Consider the following 25185-nt stretch of genomic DNA (forward strand, 5'->3'; position numbering starts at 1 on the left):
TATCATTTTTAATTATACAATAAAATTCAAAATTGAAAGATTAACATTTTTCTTCTATCAAATTGTGAAAATATAAAGTGTGTAAAAAAGTAAATAATCATATCAACAATGAGTACGATTCGTAATTACAAAAATTGATAAGAATAGATACAAATATTTTTCAAATAAAAATGTCATAAATTATAAAATCATTTCTGCATATAACAAAGCTATACAATTATATAGAATGTAATTAATATTTCCTGTATACACTAATAATCCGGTTTATGTTCGAACCAAACAGAAAATAGATACAAATTACATTTTTTAAATAAAGATTACTCTTTTATGCAGAAACTATCTAAAGTTGATTCTTTTTTTGTTGCTTGCCCTCGAAGTGGCATTTCTTCATAAACAATTAATAAAGTCTAAATCTTCTCTTCTTGTCATTCAACTGCGATTCAAATTTGGATCCAGTTTGGTCCATTATTTTCGTAGCAATTGCAATATTCTTTAAGAAGTTTGATTTGTAAAGAGTAAAGAAGTTTGAAAAATTGATTTTAAAAAGAACGTTATAGCAAATCAGTGTAAACAAGGTATTAGCGTTAAATTATACACACATATTCTCAACAAAACGTTCTAGAAAAAAAAATAAATATCGCCTAATATAAAATGAATACCTCAAAAATGAAAAACCAAGCAAACTGCAACCAACGTATAAATATTCAAGCCCATCCTAAAGTTAAATAACTTCAAACTTACATACCCCTATACATATTATTCCATACTTAGTCATTTTTCTTGTTCGCTCCATCAATTTCTGCGATCACACTCACCACTACAATGAATCAATTTATTCGCAAAGATTATTCCAATTCTCTTATGCAACCAAATAACCGAAAGCAACTACCATTACTTTCCTCACATAGTGAACTGAACAGTTACAGAAGGGGTTAATAAAATTGCAATGCATACACGAATATATTTCCTCAATTAAAGGTTTTCTTCTTGAACGCACAAAAATACACCGAACAATCGAAGTTTCGATTATACATCGAAGGAGTCACATGTATTTTTTTTTTTTTTTTACTGCCTCCACATCGAACGCACAACTCCGTAAACGTGCTTTCACACCTGGACGTTAACGAGACGCGTCCATCGGAACGGAACTCGTCCACTGTGACTGTCAGTCGTCGATACGGCGACACTTTTCTGTTCACGACGAGTAGCAAATATTAAGTAGAAGACGGTAACATCGCATTTGCTTAACTTTCTTCGTTTAACGATGCAGTCCAGTGACGCGTCGTTCACGGACAACCTGTCCCCCCTCGTTACCGTTCGAACATTTTCGACTCCAATTGCGACATACTTTCTTTTCTTCCTCGCCGCGCGTTCTTTATTCCCGGAATTTTATTTTGAGGTCGATATTATAAAATAATTTCTTTTTTTTTTAAGTGTAAGATAGTAATTTAGCTATTGGTTGGTGTATTCTCTGTAGATAGTCGTTGTTGAGGAAGTTGAATTCAACAATGCGTATTAGGTTAGTAATGCAATTAAATTGTAATATGTATGTTCATTGTTTGTTTTTATTAACACGTTCGCGAACAGTAAGAATTTCGGTGAGCAACAAGTATAGACAAGTTGAATGCACAGAAACAAGATAAAGTAATATGAATGTCCTGAATGAGTCAATTAACTTTGCATACTAACAATGCATAATAGTTACGAATAATTAATGTTATAGAAAATTAAATAAATGGTAATTGGCTTTAAAATGTAAATGTTATAACATTCTTATCATTCTGCATCGCAATGAAAATGATAATTAAAGTTAGAAGTAAAAGGTCTAACAAATTTTAAATAATTAAACAATTATTTAAATTTCAAATACATAAGTGTAAAGTAACGTATTTACAAGCTGTTGACTATCTTTTTAAAGTGATGATACCTCTTTAATCTTTTGATTCAACTTATTGATAGAAACAATGCCCTTCCTAAATTTGCATGCAAGTTCTAATCAACTTTTTTTACTTTTACTATACGAATTTTCATTTACCAGTGGAAATAAAACTGAGTAAAATTTAGCGGTTGAAAAAATCGAAGCAATCAAACTGCTTCAATTGCAAAAGGAATTCCTCTGTTTCAACCACAGCTGATACTTTCGTAGTAACACATGGACTTTCTATAGTAGCACGTGTACAACAGAGAGATCTTAAACCTCATTAGCGATGCATGGCTGTACAATAAAACGATTCAAGCTTGTATGTTAATTATCTCTATCAAGACTATTAATCGGTGGAAACGCATTGATAACAAAATGATCAGAAAAAAGTACCTTTAGTAAGAAACGATCGTAAACTCGACGTACAAATGAATCATCACTTAATTCATTCAAGTTTATACTAATACTCATACCACTAATCATTCGAAACATGCTAAATCATGTTTACCGGTGCAATTACTTAACTTTGAATAAACTGAACATGTTTGAATGAAAAATAACGTACAATGGCCATAAAAGGGAACAAACCTAAATACGAGGTCGCGTGAAGCCGTTAGCGTTCGCATAGAACTCGGATGAACGCATCCTCGACACGAGCCACGATGTAAGTGTAGCGTTCACAATGTAAGTAAAGGGCTCGAGTTCGATTCGAACTCCCATCACAATGAAATTATTCGAATGACTCGCGAAAATGAGCGACACGCACACGGACGCACGTGGCTCGCAGCAGTGGCCGTCGAGCAACTCGCGACCGCAGAGAAAGTGAAAGACTGGCCGTTCTTGCCGTTAGGTTCCGTGTATAAACGCATACGGTGTGCTACCACCACCGTCGCTAACAAAAAGACCTGCTCCCTGTCGTACTTGTACCTTTGGCCCTGGAATAATCGTTCCCGTAGCCCCCAGCTTCTCGTCCCAATTCCTTCTGACCGGGGATCGACCTGGTTGAATGGATATCTGAGCCGTTCGTCGATCATCTCTGCGAGATGAATCCTTTAAGCCGATAATAGTGCTATTATTTATTCTGACATCAGCAATTTTCTGTACTTAACTGCGAGACGACGGACCGATGTGTCAATATTTCAGAGAAACTGAGATTCCACGGATCGAAGTTGCTTGGGTTAGCTATAAAAACCGTATTAGTTATAAAAACTGAGTTTCGTAATTGGTCGGACAAATAGCGGTTCCATTGGGATGTTCAAAGGTACGGAGGATCCTAATTTCCGGTGTCGCGCGCAAACGACTGCGGACCAACTTTTTAGACGGCGTCTACGTGAGTCCGCTCACGAAATTTCTCGTTATTATTCGGTATGATCGTGTCGTAACAAATAGTGATGTATTCCGTAATTTCTTCTTTGGTAGCGACTCATTTTCTGCGTCGAGAAGGATTATTTTGGAAATTCACCAAGTATGTATATTTAATTATAGCGAAAGCCAAGATAAATGACTTGTTTAATTGTTAATTTAATACACAATCTGAAAATAACTAGAGTTTGATTAAATTTTAGTATTGGGTACTTTAGACATTTTCAAGCTTTGTATACTGTATATTAAAAACATTTGTTTTAAGCGTATCGCGTGCCGAATGAAAGCACATCCAATCGATTTACTTAGGAAATATCTGTTTATGACTTATCAGTTTCACTATTTGGTCAAATACGGTGGTAGTTGTGCCAGGCATACGTCAGTCAATAGTAACAGCCGCGAGACACTCTCTTTCAGCGTGTCAATATTTTAGAAGGATGTTAATAGTCTTCTTCGCGGTTCACCTAAGAATGTAGGAATAAACACGCAACTTTTATGTAACGCTTCTGAATGAAATTCCATTCAGCGTCGAACCAATCGCAACATTTCTATTTTTATACATTTTATGTAAATAACAAAATTCTAAACTATTACTGTCTTAAATAGTTAATTTTATACCCATCGACTCTTTCATATTTTCTCAATTGTCGATAAGAAATGAATAAATTGAAACCGTCTATAATCTTACACAATTCTTTTTCACGATTATTTCAATATTTCCATTTTCTTCAATTTTTCAGATTTTTCCTTACACTTCATCGATTATTTGATACAAACACGAGATATCGTTTCTAGCCACCTGCAATTCCAAAGCATTTGTTCATTTTCTCGACCCAAAAATCAACCCCAAATTCCATCACAAATTCAATTTTACTAGTAGCCTTGCCAAATTTTTTACTCGCCCTTTGCTACACGCATACGATTCGTCGTGATAACATCCTCGTGTATTCTCTCCACCATATAAATCACGTTCTGAAAACTGGAAAACGTCCTTTTCAGTAAAAGTTTTTAACTCCCGAGTGATACCCAACGAATTGTCTAATCGGGAATCAAGTATTTACTTAATTCATCAAATTTCTTTGTCGCTTAGAACTTTTGGTACTGAAGTGCCCATCGTTGATAGATCAGAGCGTTCTAATAGAGTGAGAAATTTGGAAAAAGATTTATTGAATAGTTTATTTTAATTGGTTAAGTTTCTTATTCTTCAGTGATTATTTTCCCTTTTATTTTATTACTTCTAGGATCTTATCAAGTCCTTTTTCCAAGTTTAAGCTTATATAGAAGGAGTCGTATGAGTATTTTGATTATTAGTAATGGTTGATAACGAGATTTTTATATTTCTATTATGATTCCGTATGTATTGCAACGGATACATATATTGTAATTGTGTTTGTAATAATTATAATATACAAACATAGTTATAAAATAATTATAGTTATAAAAATCTTGCAAAGCTAAATTATTTGATGAGCATGAAAAATATAAAATTATTGAATTACTTAATTATTATAAAATAACGAATCCAACGTTGCAAATTAAAAATACTCAATATCTTTTATTTTTTTTTTATTACTGAATAATTTGTATTTTCATTTTATCTAATTATTAATGTTATATATGTATCTGTAACATCATTATTTGTCACGTTTGTGTCACATTTATGATAACATAAAAAAAAACAGTGCAAGAAACTCTTTATAATTCAGTTTATTATTACTCATTAACTAGAAACTTTTTTATCCTTTCTAGGTTTGATCGCTATCGTCAGTATTGATCTCGGAGTCCCATATATTGTCGTCCTACATCATTGACACTTTTTTGTGAAGCTATAATTGCATAAGCTTTGTTCCGTTCGTAATTTATATACATCTAATGAACAGCAATTTAAGAAATCATTGCAATATTAACGCAGTCCTTCCATTTAAGCGAGTAATTTATGTAATTTCTTCTCTTTCAGGTAAGATCAAAGTTGTGCAATTAACAAGATTTTATTGACCGTATTAGCTACGATACATCAAGGAAAAGTAATTTATTTATGAACCTACTTAACTTTCTTTAGAATTTTCTTACAATGTACAATTATTCACGCGAGCCTAACAACAAGCAACCCACAATGCACCCAAGCAATGAGAGAAATATCGTATTCCTGTGTTTCTGTTAATTTTACATTACATAGTCATTTCTAAACGTTTTCATTTTAAATTAATTGTACAAACTTTCCCTCGAGTTAGAATTGAACATATTTTTTACAAAGAGGCTGAAACCATCAATCATATTAATTTACTGAATAGTAGAAACTCGTTTCGAAAAGCTTCATTAGCACATAAGTATTAATTATTATGAAAACGAAATTAATACTAATAATTATATTTAGTGCAACTAATCAAATTATAGAAGAAAGAGCAATAATTTTGAAATTTGTTTAACATTATATCTGTAAGAAATATGTGTATACTATACTCTGCACATTTATTATTGTCATTGTGTTAATTCCCTTTGTGCCAATCTCATCTTATTTCTCTAAACTTCAAAAACTTAATTATTAGAACAAATACATTATATAACTTTTGTGAAACCTGTATAAAGTCTGCGAGCGTAAACAGAGATTTCATAAGTTATTAGAATTATGACATAGAACCATTAATAATACGTATATATTACATGACAAAAAAAAATGATAGATCTCAAATGAAAATTTGTAACATCAGATTAGAAACTATTACAATAAGAAAATTTCACATCCCTTTCTTCTATCGTAGACATAGAAAATGTCAACAAATCACTTATCGCGAACGCAAAAAATTTGCTTTTTCCTACATCGTTCATCGAATAAAACACCCCGAGTCTTTGTATCGCCTGAAGTCATCCCTTTCCACTCAGATCATGCCAGCTAATGCACACTTTTTAACTCATCCGCAAAGCCAGTCCTCCTTAATCATGTCGCTGGCTTTCTCCGCGATCATGATCGTAGGAGCGTTCGTGTTCCCTCTGACGATCGTCGGCATAATCGAGGCGTCCACCACCCTCAAACCAGCGACGCCGTAAACCCTCAGCCTGGGATCCACTACGGCCTCCGCGTCCCACCGCGGTCCCATTTTGCACGTGCCTACCGGATGGTAGATGGTCGCCGTGTACTCCATCATGACGCACTTCCAATAGTCCCTCGTATCGAACGCGTAATGCCTGCACGCGGGCAATGGTACGTCGATTAATCGCAACCCATGCTTTCGAAACGATTCCGTCTGAAACAGTTCCAGAGCGGCTCGCACGCCTTCCACCATCGCGTCTGCGTCCGGGTAGCTGGTGAAGTATCTTGGGTAGATCAAGGGTGGCCCCCACAGGGGATCGGTGTCGTTTAAAGTTAGAAATCCTCGACTTCTAGGCGACAACAGAATAGGTCTGACGTTGATAGCGTCGTAGTAAGATAGAGGTTCCACGCTTGTCTCCTCGAACTCTGCAGGGTCCTTCAAGAAGTCCATCTGGTTGCTGCCGTCGAACGCGTACTGTATGTCCGGAAGACCGCGTTTGTGCTCGAATATCGTTCGCAGGAAGACGGCACAACTGAGGCCTCCTGTCGCGGACAGGGGACCCCTTCGAACCTTCTTATAGTAAAAGATATCGTCCTTCTTCATCTCGTTGTCCTTAGCCGTGGACGTTGCGTTCAACGCAATGACCAATCCGCTCATGGTCACGTGGTCCTGCAGGTTCCGTCCTACTGGCAAATCAGCAATTACTTCGATTCCGTGCTTCGTCAACTCGTTCGTTGGACCTATACCGGACAGCATCAGGATTTTCGGGGAATTAATCACGCCAGCGGACAGGATCACCTCTTTCCTAGCCAGGACCGTCCTAGTGAACCCTGTCACTGTTGACACGTACTCGACGCCAGTCACACGTTTCGTCGCGTCCATCAGCAGTCTCGTTACGTGCGCTTGGGTCTCGATCGTCAGGTTCCTCCGTTTGCGTCTGACTGGTCTGACGAACGCGCTGTTCGTGCTCTGACGAGTACCATCCGCGGAGGTCATTTGCAGATCCATCACGCCCAGCTGTCTTCTCGCGTTTGCGTCCACCGTTGGTTGGCCAAGCTCGCGCCACGCATTCAGAAGGATCTCAGCGTTTGGGTCGGTGTAGGGAAATCGTTGCACCGACAGGTAGCCGCCTTGTCCATGGTAGTGAGGATTTTTATTCACGATCTAATGATTCAAAAAAAAATTTTTGATCGCTTTTGCGTTTTTGTTATCTGAAGTGTCAATTGCTTTCAGGGTTTAGACTAAAGTTTAAATTATTTCTAAGTGTCAAGTTAATACGTGGACCTCGGTTTGGTTTAATTTCAATAATTTTTGTGACAAAAGAGGGGACGAAATTCTTTAGCCGAAGAGCTTAAAGGACGAACAAATAGTTGAAGATCGGTGTGCGGTAAGAGATGTTAGAACGAAAATGCGTAATATGATTACTTTATTATACAACCTATTTATCTTTAATAAATAACGTTTAGATTATATCATTCTACATATATAATATATAAAATGGCACGATTTACATATATTGTAATTTAATTATTTTCAAACTGTATTTTTTTATATTGATTTCAGCAACAGGCTCGTGAGTAAGATTTAACTACTAAATTGGATTTTAATATTCTACTTTATGTAATTGTCCAATGTAATAGTAAAATTCTTATTTGATTTGAAATCTGTCACCTCTGGGTCTTTATTGTTCTCTGATTTGAGAAAATACGGCAAAACTTCGTCATAACTCCATCCGTAATTTCCTTTCTCCGCCCATTCGTCGTAGTCGTGTCTGTTTCCACGAATATAAATCATGTAGTTAATGGTACTAGAACCTCCCATCACCTGCATCAGAAATACTATACTTTAATTCTGTTTAAACATCTTCAATTTAAAAAGAAATTGTTAAAATAAATTTCGAACAATTTTTCGTAAATTCTGTAACAAGAAGGTAACACTATCCAATATCTTTCAAACCAAAAGCACCCAAATATTTTAGTTTCCATAAAAATCCGTATTACGTCACTTCAAAGAAAAATTACATGCTGACTGAATAAATAAGCTTGTCACGGGTGAAAATAACCAACTTTTCGAATTGAAAAAGTTGTAAATACCAAAAGTGTGTGACTCGAAATTGTTGTTTCATCAATTTCCAAGTTCATCGACTTTCTGCATTTTTTATTCTACGGAGTTAATCAGTTCGACAAATAAATTACTCGAACGAGGGTTCAACTCTGTGTACTTTCGTTTGAAGTTGGCTCTCGAATACGCACTTTACCCCTTGCCCACGCACAGCTTCCACCCCTTCTCGATCGGCAAGAGTGCTTCTCCGGCTGCGTGCGATACATCCAATCGATATTGCTGGCCTGCAACATAGAGGCGAAGGCCGGAACATCGGCTACCAGTGGTTCTTCTATGCCAGCCTCCAACAACAATATCTAAAAATGAATACGATGCCTGTAAGTGTCCTATATTCCCTATAAGCCCCTACCATTCACACATTCAACAGCTGTACGTTCAATAATGCGGAACGTAGCACATTTAGAAACTGTTCGATCTAAAAATTTTTTTATGACGATACTGTGCATATATTCGTAGGAAATTCAATTACTTATGTAATTTTAACCTGTTAGCCGGTGATTGAAATTTTGTTCAACTCGTTTTACAATGAAGACTCTTTTCTTCGCAATGAAAAGTAATATTTTTACATCTAAAATAATAGAAGAAAATTGTTCTTACAAAGAATTAATTAGATAAATTGAAAAAATTATTTCGCAGTACATTCGTTGAAGCCATGCGATGTACAGAAAGCAACACAACAGTAGGGACACTAGAATCTCAATTGTTTTCTCAAACGTTTTCATTAGTACAATTTGCATCTCCTGGTAACGTTTGTTTTTGAAGAATTAGATAATATATAATCCACAAAATGTTTTTCAATAATTTAGATGGTTTTTTCGTGAATAGCGTTCAACACTATTACGTTTAAAAATTTTCATAACAATGAAACAATGTCACCATACGCGGTTAACAAGTTAAATATTGGCGGCACTTCGTTAATGGTATTGTTGTATATTGTTTGTTTATGATTAATTAAAATTTCTTTTATTAAAGGTAGTTAATGAGGGGTAGATTTTGGATTCCTTTTTACGAGAAGTTTAGTATTAGTACAGTGTTTTGTATAAAACTAAGATAATAATAGAAGCGTTGTTTATGTGTTTAAAGATTTGATACTTTGGAATTAATTCGTCCTGAATGTAATTTCTTATGACTCTTCATGTCAATCAGCTTAAATTATTCAGAAGAATTAACATACAAGTGCTATAATTTCCTAAAGGAGTTATTATACTAATTGCTTTAATATTATAACTTCCAAAATATCCAGAAACACTATTGTTCAATCCTTTTTCTAATATTATGACAACGACCCTTAGTTAATCACTATCTTTTTAATTTCTTACATTTATGTACTATAAAGTAACATGAACCTTACAAATAAAAAATTAAAATTAATTGAACTTTAATATTTTTACGATTAAATGTCACCAATAAATAAGAAGAAATTTACTGTTCAAAGCAAACAATAGTCCTGCTATGGCGATTTCATTGTCACCGACATTGGATAATCTAATAAATGAGTTTATACACGGTGTCGTACTATTTCATGGCCTGTTTAATCGGCAAGAAGCCTCGAATGGCTGTGGTATAATTATCGACAATCCTCGATGACCCGTTTCAAAGAAGCCTGCTCGAGATTTCAGCGAAAGGATTAGTTACCCCTTCTGCTTCTTGTATCATCAAATTTAATGCTGACAACGATTACGCTAATATTCTTCATTAAAATGTTCATTCTCGGTATTTTAATAATTAAACAAATTTTTCGTTTGAAGAAAGATATAAATTGAATTTGTTGTTTATTTTATCACATTTATGCGAATGTGTACTACATCCAATTTGTACGCAATATTAAGAATTCAGTATTTTTAGAAAAAGATCTAATATATTTCGTGTTGTTTTATTATACGTTTATATGATTTTACAAATTTTTGTTGCAATTCTAAACTGTGAAACTGTAAATTCGTTAAAAGGAACAGATGAGAAACTTCAGATATTTTTTCTTCCTCTTGCAATTTCTTCTTTTTTTAGTGTAAATGAATAATTCATTCACTAATTTAAAGTAGATACTGAAAGTGCTTTTATGCGTTTGCAATGCTACCCACGCATTTTAGAAGAATTGTTATCTTAATGCATACTCGATACCTTCTCTTAGACGTTAAAGATCTCGAATTTTGATATATAGAATAAATAAACCCTTCTTCTCTTAACGCGAAGCAAACATTTCAATATTACGCTTTGGCGATTAAATTAATTAAGAATTCCATAATTTTCTTCATTCTAATTGAAATATACTTATATCGCCTTTTCCGCCTATAAAATCCTTTTTTCCTCACGTAGCACTCTACGAAAAACAGAATAGAGTTTTTCATAAAACGCAGAAAGAATCAACCTAATTTACATCTAATTATTTCTGAGTTTCACTTAACACGATACGAATTAATTTAGTTTCCACTAATTCTGAGCTTCTTCGAACGCTACACAAGTTCGTTTAATTTATACCAGTTCCAATTTTTGTTTATAATGCAAAACAAATTGATAGATTCGCGTTTCATTATATTTAGCTATTGTTCACACAATAGAAAAATCGATTTGAAACTTGCTAACTAACTGCTAGTGCCAACCAATCCGACTCTACATTTATTACTGAGTTTATCGACAACCCAATGAAAAAGAAAAATTCGCTAGAAATTCTGAATCCTCCTCGAGCAATGAAATTTCGTGGGCCACAAACGTGGGCCTGGAAAGTTTCGACGCGTTAGACATTAGTCACCGATCGCACAGTGAACTGTCTGGCCAGTAAAAGTCTAATAACCCGCGTGCCGTAAAAACGCATTCCTCGAGCCAGTTGCTTTTATTGTCTGGTGGAATTTTCGCGCGAGCCTTCCTCGCCAGCGTCGGTTTATTACGCTTATTCGCGAGCGGTGGGATTACGCCACTTCCCCAATTAAAATTCAATTACCGCGGAATGTCTTTCGGTTGTAGAAATGGGTAATTAGATTTGCGTCGAGAAACTGGTATGGACGTGTAAATGTTTTAGAAGGAATAACATTCAGACTGTGTCTTTCAATTTTTTTTGTTTATTGGGGACGCTGTGGAATTATGATTTGTTCGAGATGCTCGAGATGAGAAGATACGGTATGGTTAATTAATATCACGTTGAGTGGATTGTTGTGTGCATAATCGAGGTGTTTCTGTAATACATTTCATGTTTTATACCTGAGAATCAGAGTAAAGTCCATTCTCATTAGTTCAATCAATAAAACAGGGCAGCGTCAGTAATTTATTTCGCGATTAAGATATTAAACTTCGTTCTGAAATATTGTTAAGAAATAATACTAAGTTTGTTTACTCGATACGAAAATAAAAAGATCTAATTTATGCCTAGCTAGAAACTCAGTCGTGTACAGATAAAATAAAGAAAAGTACACGCGTGCGACGATCTGACAAAATAAGAAAAAAGAACAGCGATACAACACGCGTGATGCAACTTGAAAAAAATGGACTTGGAATGGATTGATTGTATTTAACGTATTACGTAACATTAGAGAATCGCGAAAGAAACGCGGTGAGTCACTACCTTCCACTGTTTCACTTCGCTCAGCCTGTTCGCAAGGACGCACCCAGCCGATCCTGCGCCCACGATGATGAAATCGTACTCTTTCGCTGGGAAATTCACCACCTGGGGGATGTTTCTCGTTTCCTCTGTGCCAGCGATCGTTCTCGGATACAGAAAATCGGAGACACTGCTGGCCCCTTTCCAGATATCGTAGAAGAAGCTAGGAGACAATTTTTGGTCACCGAATAGATTGTAGGTGGTTCTTTGCGTTGCTCGTAGATGTTGGTGTTGATGGTTCAGTTGGTTTTGATAGTTGGACAGGTACGGAAACGCGCTTGTATATAGATGCTGTGTCCTTTGAGGTTCTGCAAAATACCATTGTTATGAGTAAAATTGCGAAATTGTTAACAAGAGAAACAGATAGATTGGTATGTAATAAAATTTTAGATATCGTTGCACTACCATTTGTACTGGAACTTTTAAATGCACCAATTTAACATTTAATAATTGTGTATTTAGAGTAGTGATTAAAATGTTGATCATTTTTCTCTCTATTTTTACACAAAATATTTTCAATGGTTCAAGGTACATAAATTTGAAGTTTTGAGACTTTCAAGAGCGCTTTTCGGATGATATTTATGTATAAAATGTGATATGAACGGGAAGGCTTGGAGGATGGCATTAATTAATTTAGACCTTGTAATTACTCAACTCCGTGAAATAATTATGTACAAAATAAATATCTAGGCCAATACTTTCACTTGGGAATTGTTAGATTTGTTTTGTGATATTGTTTTAATTCACGTGTAAAAACAATAGCAAATTGATTCGTTCTCTGTCACGTTTTTCACAGACTCGTGTGTTACAATTTCCACCTTGACATCGATGTTGGTATTGGTAATTAATTTCACGCCACAGGTTGAACATTTAGATATATAAAAATACATTAAAACACGGCATGAAACAAAATGTGAAATAGTACAATTAACTAATAACGTTTAAACTTTTTTCTGTATTAACTTCATTCTAACAGATATATTTTACATAAACCCACGTAAAAGAAACACAAATTGAGTAGACAAATTTAAATAGTAATTCTCTCTCTCTTTCGTCATAGTTGTCAATTGCAAAATCTGATATCAGTAAATAACTCACATTACAAAACCACCGATATAAAAATTCATTTCACAGTTATTATTTAAATACCATTTACGATGCCAATCAATTTTACACTGGCAACAAAATATCAAAGTGACACGTAGTTATGTTCGTTTTAGCTTTTTCATTCTGACTAATTACTATTCTGATTGATTGTATTTTTACTTACTTAAAGTACGCTCGTATGTCTGTACAAGTTCGATATTATGGAAATGAAATATAGAATCAGATTAAAAGGAAAAGGTGGATACGAGCCAATGCTTTTTGTAGCATGCCAGGATGCATTCGAATGAAACCTATCAGAACGTATTGGGGTGCGTTTCTGTGTTCGCGAGCCAAACTAACCCCATTCCAATTTCCAGTTACGTCTCAGTTTCAGTAGACCAGAAAGACGTTGTATCTCTTCTTTTCATGAAAATCAAATTTCATTTCATAATTAAAAGTTAGGAGCGCAAAAATTTTCGATAGATCTGCACTGTAAATCGGTTCCTCAAAAATGCTGTGTAAATTGAAATCGTGCAATTCGATTCCACTATTCACATTGAAAAAGATATAAATATACGCGCGCATGAAACTTGATAAATCCATACGAAACTGTATTTGTACTATTTTATCTTTGTACAACTTACGTAGTTACACTATTAAATCTGGAAGCTTACTGAGACTGATTAGAACATAAACAAAACAAATATTCAATTTCTGAAATTCTTGCTATCTTTCTCTTTCGATACATCTTTTTTTTCAATACATTACTTTTCTTTTTATCTATTTTTCTTTTTTTTGTTTCTAGCTTTCACTGTCAAAAATGTCCTCTCTTTCAGTACCCATTTGGTGATTGTAATGTTGCAAAAAGATATACATAATTCTTGCATTTTGTCTATCCTGATCGTGTTATAGTGAAATGCAAGTTCCGTATAAATGGAAGGCAGAAAGCGCATTGTATTATTTCCTTCTGTGGCAGTCCTTTAATACTCGCTACTAGAGAATTACACACACAATACAGTTTTCTAAAGCTACTCGTTTCCGCCTCCGTTTTCATATAATAGAATTTCTGACCTGCCCCTCATATCCACGCGTCTAAAGCCTGACTCCGTCATTTTGGTAGTCTACTAACAAGCTTAGGACAAAACGTTCTTTCTTCTCTTTTCCTTTTTTCTCTTCTTGTACATACACACAGCTCTGTGTGAAGTAACGCGCATCATTTCTATTCTTTCTTATTTTCTTATATATATATATTTTTTTTCTTTTTTTTTTATTTTAATCACATTATACATATCATTACAGAAGTAAAGTATTGACATTTTGGATTCAACCTTTTCCGAATTAAATTAAATTCATCCCTTTGCAAGTCAAAAACAACCAAATCTAAATCAGGTAGTAAGAAATGAAATATTTCATTTGATAAGGTTCATTTGGTAAAATCAGTATATATCATGTATTTTATAATTATATAATTCATAGTATCTATGATATATGTGAAAATTATGTGTAAATATAATTTAAATATCCTAGTCTAAAAAAAAATGTGTGTACGGGCTCCAGAAAATATTAAAATTGAACATCAAACAGATCATATCGTGTACAGGTGAGTATACACGTTTTCAATCTTTGTAACGGAATCTTTTTTAAAAAAATATCGAAGTATCGAGAATTCATTCGATTGATTGCTAGAACTTAAATACTAATATTGGAAAATTGTGGGCAACATAAATTTATGCCAGTCCTAGTCTCTCTATATATACATATACAAAATGGTAGCAGTTGCTGGTAACTCAAAGGGTTGGAGCTAGTTAGATTTTTCAAAAGATCGATGTATTAGCTTGTTAGAATTTTCTTGTTAATATTTACACACTGTTTTCATACATACACACTGCATACATCAATCATATAATTATAAATTACGTAATATGTACTGACTTCAATGAATTGGTAACTACTGTTAATTTTTCATTTCTTGCTACCTACTTTATATTATATGTGGTTTCTTTCCAAATAAAATATTTGAGTAGAAGTACTTGATTAGCAATAGAATAAATTTGATTTGGAAATAGGTGAATTTAAAGTGCCAATACTGTAAAATATATCGACGAGCGATAGCTACTGAATTTATTATTAACTATTTATTATCAATTATAGAAAAAATTGAAAACGTCCCTTAATATTTAGCTCTTAGACACAAATTCACTGAGTAAATGATTAAGTAGGTGAAGTAATGAAATACACCAGTGAAATTGATTTACTATAACAGAAATCAAATAATCGCCTCTATGGAGTTAATTAGTTCGATTTCTTTATGCTTCAAGTACGTTTTGCGATGCTACTTAATAACTAAACGGTTCACTTGTAATTGCCAATTAAATCGTGACTTCGAATAACGTATCTTCGATTGTAAACGTTTACTGCAAATTTTAATGGCTATATCACAGCGATTCGCGTAATTTAAAACAAGTTTTAAAAAAAGTTGTAACTAAGCACCAAAATTTGCTCTAGCGTTCCTTAAAAATGTTTCAACTTCAAGTGTTTCGCAATGAGAAAAGTTTGGATAACACTGTCTATACCAGGCGGTTATCACCCAAATTGTAATTTAAACTCTAAATCTGTGATAAAAAACCAAAGCATTCCAATGAAATACATCACTCTATCTGATAAAAACATAACGTGTTTCGTACAAATTAACTTCCACGTCCTTTCTTTTTGATGACCCACAACAAAACATAAAATCCATCAAAGAAGGAAGCGTTCTTTCCTCTTAGAGTGGTTCACGAGTATGCAGAAATCAGGTGTTGGCTTACCTTCCCCAGCGTGAACACCATCGTAAAACGTGGCTAACGATGTAACGGGCCGACTGGTAACACTTGTCCCCGGATGAAAGCTGTAAACCTCTGCTAAATTCACGGTCGACGGTGCCACCTGGACATTAACGACCTCAGCATTGCCGTTTTCACTCTGGACGCCTAATAAAAAGCCTGGGTTGTTCTGGAACCGCGAGCCATAAACGTCTGTCGCTAATTTCACTGGCGCACGAACGTCCATTAGATTTGGTAACAGGTAGTTTGCTTGGACCCTGCCCTTCTGCGAATCCCCAAGGCATCGTACGCCGATTTCTGTTTCTGTTGATGGTCCCACGCTGTCCGACTGCTGTAGCGGGATCAGGGGGTGGAAGGCGTCAAGAGGGTGCTGGTATGGGTCCTTTGGGTGGCTAAACAATTGTGCCACGAGCGCCAGGAACATAAACGTGGGCGGCTGACACGTTGACACGGTGGAATGTGACGAGCAGAGATTCGAGAGGTTTGGAGGAACCCACGACATGGTTCTAAATGGTAGCTAAGGTTGTTTTCGATTGTTGTTCTCAATTGTTTTAGTACGGCTGAAAAGAACCACACGTAGTGTTGCTTAATTTTTTTAAAATGTTCGAGCTTTCTTCTGAACCTCGATGAAGAATTATGGGCTTGATGATTGAAAACTGTGGACATTCGTGTATCGTATATTACATTTTGGTTCCTTAGTGCAAACAAGGTCAGGTTAAAATCTGGTTTTGTAATACTACAGTAGTATGTGTTTTAGGAAACCTATTACGCTAAATTTGAGTGAAATTGAGAAAAAATCGAGAAATGTTTAACCATTTTATTATTTGAAATAAAGATGTTTGCAGTAAGGATAAAAATATCTAAATGGAACTGAATTTATAAAATGCAGTTATGCCGAGGATATTTTTAATCAGCACTGTAATTTCAGGCTGTGTAGTGCAGGATAATGCAGGAAGTAACATTAAACTGTTCTTTGTAAAATTTTTGTCTTGAATTTGTCAAGTTACTAAAAATCATTCTTGCAAACATTTTTACATCAAAGGAACCACTTTACAAAAACACGGAATTGTATTATAAAAAAGCAAGAAATGATACTTTTAGTATTTTGACCCTTGTGATCGAAATCCTTTTCAACGATACTTCTCGCTAAATCGAATATATTTCCTCTACAAAGCGAGATTGTGCATTGGTGTACTAAATATTAATAAAATGTTAAATTATGATTTCAGATGACGAAATTGATTATTAATTCCTTATCAGATTCTACGTTTCCGAATGTAATAATTGATATTAAATGATAATAATATAGAAAGAGCTTTTTTCTCGTTTCAAACCAACGTCCACCGTTGTACTCAGTAGGAAGACGAAGGGTTCCGTTTGTAGTGGCACTTACGTCACAAAAGGTTCATTGTAGCGTTAGTATAGGCTACCTATGGGGTGGCACTATTCCATGAAGTAGTTACGATTCACTCTTTAAGCAGATGTGTGTTTCAACCCCACAAGCACGATGACTAATACCTACTTTGTCTTAAGAACAATCGCAAAGTTCTTTTAAACGTTAAATACTCGAATGTTTTAAAAAAAGGGTCAAATCGAAATGAAAAGTACTAAAATAATTTATATACGTATATCGTATTTCCACTTAATTGATTGAAGCCACTTAACTTTCTATTCTAACCGTTACAATCAATTTCAACTCCATTCAGAGAACACTTATCAGAAAGCCACATTTTAATTCCATAATTCAACGACACAACAAATAAATTTGGTATTAAGATTGTTATCAGAAAGCAGATATCATTTAAATGAGAATACTTTCGAATTCTTTTCGATCGAAATAATCGAAATAGCAAGAAAATTATTCAGTTTTCGATTAATCTCACTTGTTGACTTCGTCTTTCCTGCGAATACGTCGCATAATAAACATTACTTACATCACATCGGAACAGAACGATTTATTACACTCGAAGACGCACTAATTTCAAGTTCCCCGTTCGAAAACTGCTGTGCTCGACGACTCGGCTAGCCGTCGATGCAGAAATGGATCGCGGAAAGGGTCGCGCGGGTCCCTGTTACAGATTTCGCGGACCATTGAGAATCGATTCGAACGAAAGCGGCTGTACGGTCACTCCCGGCTTCGGCCACCATGAAAACACGACAATCGCCGACGTTTTTTACAACGCCCCCTCTATTTAGCCGTCGTTTTTCTTTTTTTTTCTTTCTTTACCCAACGCAACGATTCGAAGTGCACGCTTTCATTTATTAGAAATTCTACCGCGATCTGCTTCCCGGTGTCTTAATTTAAAGTCTCGCGAAACCCATGAAACCGACACCTCCTGGTTTCCGCGTCTTCTCGAAAATTCCCGTGGGCATTCGGTTCTGTGAACGATTTCGAGTGATTTGAATCTCGCGCCTCTGGAATAACCAGCGAAAGGTACTGTGCCGTGGAATTTTCTTCGATTCGTTGGAGACGACGATTTTTTTTTACTTACATTTGACGAAACCCAATGTTATATAATCGCAAATGGCGGATCGCGCGATGACTTGATCTTTCTTTGATCATTTAATATTTCTCGCAATCTTAATGGTAACTAAGCGTTATTAAAGGTACAAGTTGCTCAGATTAAAATTTAAATTAATGGTGGTCTAAATTTTTTTAAGAATGGTGTATATTGTTTATCGGAAATTTGGTGTATATTATTTATTTTTTTTTTTTGTATTCCATCCAGTGATTGTTTGCGAGTTTAATTTGTAGTTTAACAACGATTTTCACCCTTTTTTTCAATCATATTTTGTATTTTATACTTTCATTTATGTGTACACAATACCAAAGGTAAAAATGGTGAAATTCCGCATTGGTACGATACTTCTTTGGAAAACGAGACGTGAAACGAATGCTCGTTTTGTTTGACCCTATAGAAACGTCGCAATTATTCCAATCTAACTACGCCTAAACATATTGCATATTTTATAAATGCTATAACTGTAGAAAGCTGTACTTTTCTTATTATTACTGGACTGGAACTGGTGAAAATGTATGAATAAAGAGAAATAAATGTGTACGTATAAATTATGAAATAATATGGAGTGTTATAGTAAGATATGTTCTTATAATTCCAACGATATACTATTTAAAAAAAAAATAATAAACTAGACAAACAAAACGTCATTACAAATTATTACCTAAAGAAAATCTGTTAAGAAAATAAATTACCTAAAGAAAAACTGCTTTGTACGAATTGAAAACCGTGTAATTTTTTAATATTTCGCCTTACTGCAACGAAATTTCAATATGAGACATGCATCACTTTTATACATAACGCAAGAACCCAAATTTCTGAAAGTACGAATAACTATCTCCAGCAGCAGCCATCTAATATTATGCAAGCAACTCTATTTCAATCGATGTATGTATCAGATTACGACCTGTATAATCTGAATAATATTAATGATAATATTTATAATAATTTATTCAAATGGATCTTAGTTTAATTGGAAACGATTTCAAAGTACGTAATTATCGAGTCTTTAAATAGTTTTTTTACGCTTTAGAAGTTATCAACTCGAGCAATCTATTCCATCGTGTTCTCCTTTCATATTACTACAGTTTTTACTTCTTGGTATCCGCAGCATTTCGTTGTTTTCTGATCTGCCGCGTAGTTTTTCCCCGTTACACGTTTTGCATATCATCGCAAGCTGCATTTCACTTTCGCTCTCCGCAGCCATCTTGAAAATTACTGTGCACATTAGATATCGGATATTATGTTAATCCCTGTTTGCTGAGATAACTCGTTTCTAAAACTTGCTAACATTATATAACGTATTTAATAACATGTAACATTATTCCAATGAAAGAGTTGTAGCGACAGAAAATGTCTTAAGCAAGATTGTACGAAGGCGTTGAAGAGTAATTAAAGTGGACTTATTCTCAGATGAGAAATATTTATTTCCTTATGTCCTAAAAGACACTCGCACTTTGCAGTATATTCTTAAAATACATTCAGTACGATATTTTTAGTAGATTCGAAGAAAACTATTTGTCACGACTTGTGTATTTCACCCTCTGTAGAGGTAAAATTATTCTTCGTTGAAAAAAGTATTTAGACACATTTCCGGAAGCGCATATAGTTTGGTTGTAGAAAAACTGAAAACTTCTTTCATATCTCGACGAAAGAACAGAGTATCTACAGAACGATTACACTCAATTTTTTTCTGCTTAAATGCGCGATAGGGGTTATGACAATTATTTTTTACACAACTGAGAAACTGAGAAATTGATAATTGAATGTTATAAAAATACTAATAGAATAACAAATTTTAATTGTAAACGAACTAATTTTTATAAATTACACCAGACTCATACTTACTTAAATTTACATAACTATTATAATTATACAATTATCATTTTCAGTCAAAACATCTAGTAAGAAAATTGACAGTGATGCTAACAATTTTCCAGCATTTATGAAAATCCAAACTACAAAGTACATCGAAATGAAAAGTGAAACGGAACGGGTGACCTAAATAATAGATCGAATTAAAAATATTGAACTGAATGTTTTCATAGCTCCTCGCGAATAGTCGGCTTCCAATCCTCTTTAATCATATCCGCACCCTTCTCCGCGATCATCATAGTCGGCGCGTTAGTATTCCCGCTGGTAATAATCGGCATGATCGACGCGTCGATCACCCGTAACCTCTCGATGCCGTGCACCCTCAGTCTTTGATCCACGACAGCGTTGGGATCGCTGGCTGGTCCCATTCTCGCTGTTCCAACCGCGTGGAAAATCGAGCAAGTCGTGTGTCTAATGTTGCACTCCCAGTACTCCTCGGAGTCCGGTTTCGTGTGCCTACACTGGGGTATATCGAAGTGCAGTAACCGCATACCGTGTCTCTTCATCGTTTCGGTGCTCAACAACGATTTGAGATGATCCGCGAACTTGATCAGCGTCCTCAAGTCTTCCATTTCCTTAAAGTAATTCGTGTAGATCTTCACCGGCTCGGCTGGATCGACGCTGCGCAGCTGAATCGATCCTCTGCTCTTTGGTTTCAATAAGATCGGAAAGGCGTTGATCAGGTCGTTTTTCGTAACCGCGTCTACTAATTGTTGATGTATATCATCTTCAAAATTGTAAGCTGACGTCAGAACTTTTATCAATAGCGCGTTCCATCGTTTGATGTAGCCTAAAAGCACCTGCGTGTCCGGGTATTTGGAGTTAGGATCGGTTAGATTAAGGAAAGCTGCGAGATCGAGCCCCACCTCGCCTATCTCGCCGTCATCGTCTGGCTTTACCGATTCGTTCGTGTAAGTCATATAATATCCCATGCTGAAAGTGTGGTCCTGAAGATTCTTTCCTACCGGCAGATCAGCCACGATCGGTATCCCCATTTCGTCCAGGTGTTCCTTGGGCCCGATTCCGGATAGCATCAATATCTGGGGCGTAGCGATACTTCCTGCGGAAAGGATCACTTCCTTCTTGGCTGTTATCTCGATCGAGTCACCAGTTTTCAACGTGACTCGAACACCAGTCGCTCGATTGCCTTCCAACAGAATCTTGTCCACTCTGCTGGATTTCATCACGTAAAGGTTCTTTCTGTCCTTTATGGGAGACAAGTAAGCAGTGGCGGCATTTACGCATCGTCCATTGTCCACTGTGCCCATCAGTCTCCCGTATCCGATAAAGGGAGCACCCGTCAACGGCTCCAGGATGTTCAGTCCTAATTCACGCGCGCTGTCCAAAACGACATCTTGGTAGCTAGTCTCGGAATAATTGTAGCCCCTGATGGCCATGGGACCATCGCTCCCGCAATATTTGCTGCCATGTTTGGCTATGTGCTCCGGCGAGCAAGCTGAGGATTTTCTGAAGTAAGGAAGAACTTCCTCGTAGCTCCAGCCGTCGTTGCCAAGGTCCGCCCAGTCGTTGTAATCCTTGTCGGTACCGTGGATGTATAACATGGCGGTGATCACGGAACTGCCGCCAAGAAGTTTCCCCTTCGCCCATAAGCACTGCTTATTCTTCAGACCTTCGCAAGCGCCGTCTTGCTGTTCAGTCTTTGCATACAAATATGTTACTTAATGATAGACCGTTTAAAGACTACTGTTCTACTGTTTAATTACGTGGCTAGATAATTATTTTCTGCATTCGCGCGACATTTTTCAGTAGCCACTGACTTTCTTATTCCCAAAATTTCATATTAAGCTCTACAGATGCAGTTCACTCTGTCGAGAATTAGGTGAAGTAAAAATAATTCGCAGATGGAGAACATTCGTACCTTATAAGCATAATCAAAAGGGCTATTGATGATCAGGAACAGGGCACCAATGGCCATGGCTTCGGGGGGAGGATTATCCCCAGCCTCGATCAATAGAACGTTCCAGTTGCTCACTTCTGTTAATCTGTGAGCCAATATGCTGCCCGCTGTTCCACCGCCGGCAATCACAAAGTCAAATGCCATTTTCGAGCTCAAAATCTCATCCGTACGATCGGGGGGGTACTGACTTTTCCCACTGCTGAGAGTGAATCTGGCTATCATCAATAACTGTAGCGCTTTGATCAAAATTCGTTCCATTTTACGCTTTCACGGTTGGAATAGATGTGTAATTTTTCTGCAATGAAAAATTATGATGCAAAATTATGCAGTATTTGCTACACTCTTTATACATGGTAAGAAATTTAAATTGACCTTAAGAAGTTATAGTTATTTATCATCGTATAGTAACCAAATGTTTTCTTGCATTTTTTTTTTTATATTGAAAGAAAATACTGTACAATACGGATTTCTTTTTCTCTAAAATCGCGTACCTTAAAGAATTAATAAAGTTGAAACAGTCCTCGCATGATTGGCAAAAAAGTGTACAGAATATAATAAAATTTTTGATAAAATACGTTTGTGTTTACAAATATAATTCATTAGTCGTTTTCAGTTGCCTGTTCTTATCGAAAGTTAGTGACAGCAGATTAAAATTATCACACGGATAAATTTGACTAAATATCAAATTCAAAAAAACCTAAAAAAATAGTTATCCGAAAAGTGAAATGCTTTTTATACAACAAAGTAATTGCTTTCACGGTCAACTTCATTAAAAGAAAGTTTCGTCTCGTGCAATTCAAATAGAACGTTTACGAAGAAACGTAAGAAGACGAGCATCTTCCCAACCGACTGCTCTGTTTACACTTTTTTTGCGAGATATTAAAATTTAATAAAAACAATGAACAATTTTGCCTTGTACATACAACGCGAAAGTAATAACCTACATAACCGGCAGAGAAATTAATTCGAATGTGTTATTAGTGGAAACACTGTGCATCGTGGAAATTCGAAAAATACTTGTAAACAAAAACTACCATGTGCATAGTAAATTTCACAGACAATTGTAAAAAGAAGAATTGAAATGGTAAATACCCTTGTGGCGAATTAATAAAAACCGAACTAACCGATTGATTTCTCGATAAACAATGGATCGGTAACACTCGAAACTGCTGCGGAACTGAGAACTTTCATTACACTTTACAACCAAAGTAAATCGTTCGTAGATTACTGCTTCCTCTAGAAAACACGAGTCACATTTAACGTGTATCTTACGTCGCACTGTGTATATATATACATATATATTTATCTCCTTTCTGGTTATCTCTCTTCGCTTCGTTTCGTGTTTCTCTCCAACCGAACGGTACCGGTTTTATAAATAATACAAACCATTTACTTGAAATCATGTAAAACGATTTCGTAATTTTATACTTCAATTAATCCACGGCATACGCGAAAATGATGTTTTAGTCTAGATTTATATGACAATTGAAGTGTTGCCGTAATACAATTTATTATTCTAATTGAATAATCACACGATTGGCAAAATATTTTTCGGTCGGCAAGAAAGTATTTTCGGTGTTCGCGTACACATAGCGTTGTTATTATTTTAAAGACTTCTCTCAGTGTTATGATTTTGTTCCTTTTGACATTTCATGCCAATCGTATTTAAGTTCGTTTACAATTATTGCACGTAATGTTTTTTTAGCTGTTAGTTTACTTCGTAAGTAGAGGTATGTTAAAACGAGTTCAACGATCTGTAATCTACAGCCATTGGAGGTGATAGAAAGTAAAGAAAGCCGATAATACTTACGGTTTTGAAGGTAAATGAAGCATAGGTTTATAGTAGGTGCTCGAAACGGTGACCATCGCTGTCCGAATTTATTGACGCACGGGTTGTAATAATTCGCTGTTGCATATCGTAGGGTGTAGTTGGTACTTTTTGGTACAGTTTCTTTTTCAATGTTCCCCACAAAAAGAAATCTAGGGGTGTGTTATGTTTGTTGAACGAGCTGGCCACGATATTGGACCGCCGCGACCAATCCAATGATTTCAAAATTTTTTTATGATTTCGAAAAGGCCCAATGTAAAATTGGCATTAATGTCGCGAACGCGTCATAAATCCTAATTAAATAATAATAACAACATATTTTATAATATTATACATTGACCACTTCAAATCGTTATCATGTTGTACAAAATAATTAGATTCCACTTTTTTTATTACTATTAATCTATAATGAAATAGAAATGCTTTAAAATTCTTTGTTTATACAATATTGCTTGTATGTTTCATATTTTGAAACATCTTCATTCACATACAATAAAACAAAATTTTACTGATAAGAAGGAATTTTCCACTTTTCTGTGTGATGCAAATGAATTAAATATATTCGTGATATCCACGTCTTTGCCTCTTTTTTTACTAAAAAGTAGTACAGAAAAAGATGCATAATATAGCCTTAGAGATAGAATATCATACATTTGATATCGACAGAGATTCATAAGGGAAAGAAGTTATTGCCGATCATTTTCATAGTTCGCTTCGAATTTCAAGGTTGACATATAAAATGTAAATAATTTATTATATATTTACAAAGAGAATGAGACGATATTCGTAATTGCAATAATTTCTAAAAAGTACAATTTTTTCTCTTCACAAACGTTGCACTGTTCACTCTCGTGTGCCCACCATGTCGGAGTCTCATGAATTTTATTACTATGAATGAAAAATTCAAATGAACGCTGCTCTTAGGTCACGTTTCAAACAGCTATGTACAAAAAATGACTCAACGAATGTTCAAAGCGATTCTAGTCTCCATTACGAACGTTTTGCAAGGGCCACGAGGTTGAATCGTTTCATTTTTATAAATAAGAATACAATAAGAGCTCGTCGATGAAGAAAAGAATATTTTCGAAGGAAACTTACCGAGACGAATATAATAT

At 35.3% G+C, this 25185-nt stretch overlaps 4 protein-coding genes across 5 annotated transcripts in view; 1 reads left to right on the forward strand and 3 right to left on the reverse strand.

The window, feature by feature from the left end:
- Positions 1–25185, forward strand: part of Flo2 (flotillin-2) — a 177447-nt gene that overhangs the window by 93072 nt on the left and 59190 nt on the right. The window lies entirely within an intron of this gene.
- Positions 6160–12142, reverse strand: LOC143422060 (glucose dehydrogenase [FAD, quinone]-like). Its single transcript, XM_076892420.1, has 4 exons — positions 11987–12142; positions 8565–8729; positions 7984–8136; positions 6160–7476 (listed from the first exon to the last, which is right to left on the reverse strand). Exons 2-4 carry the CDS (start codon positions 8664–8666, stop codon positions 6193–6195), a joined length of 1539 nt encoding a protein of 512 aa, XP_076748535.1. The 5' UTR covers positions 8667–8729; positions 11987–12142; the 3' UTR covers positions 6160–6192.
- LOC143422351 (uncharacterized) lies at positions 15286–16454 on the reverse strand. Its single transcript, XM_076892926.1, has 5 exons — positions 15916–16454; positions 15801–15871; positions 15682–15714; positions 15445–15590; positions 15286–15388 (listed from the first exon to the last, which is right to left on the reverse strand). Exons 1-5 carry the CDS (start codon positions 16430–16432, stop codon positions 15286–15288), a joined length of 870 nt encoding a protein of 289 aa, XP_076749041.1. The 5' UTR covers positions 16433–16454.
- On the reverse strand, positions 20463–22503 carry LOC143422059 (glucose dehydrogenase [FAD, quinone]). Its single transcript, XM_076892419.1, has 2 exons — positions 22204–22503; positions 20463–21982 (listed from the first exon to the last, which is right to left on the reverse strand). Exons 1-2 carry the CDS (start codon positions 22498–22500, stop codon positions 20492–20494), a joined length of 1788 nt encoding a protein of 595 aa, XP_076748534.1. The 5' UTR covers positions 22501–22503; the 3' UTR covers positions 20463–20491.

Source organism: Xylocopa sonorina, chromosome 3 (genome assembly GCF_050948175.1).
Source record: "Xylocopa sonorina isolate GNS202 chromosome 3, iyXylSono1_principal, whole genome shotgun sequence".
NCBI classification, from domain to species: domain Eukaryota; kingdom Metazoa; phylum Arthropoda; class Insecta; order Hymenoptera; family Apidae; genus Xylocopa; species Xylocopa sonorina.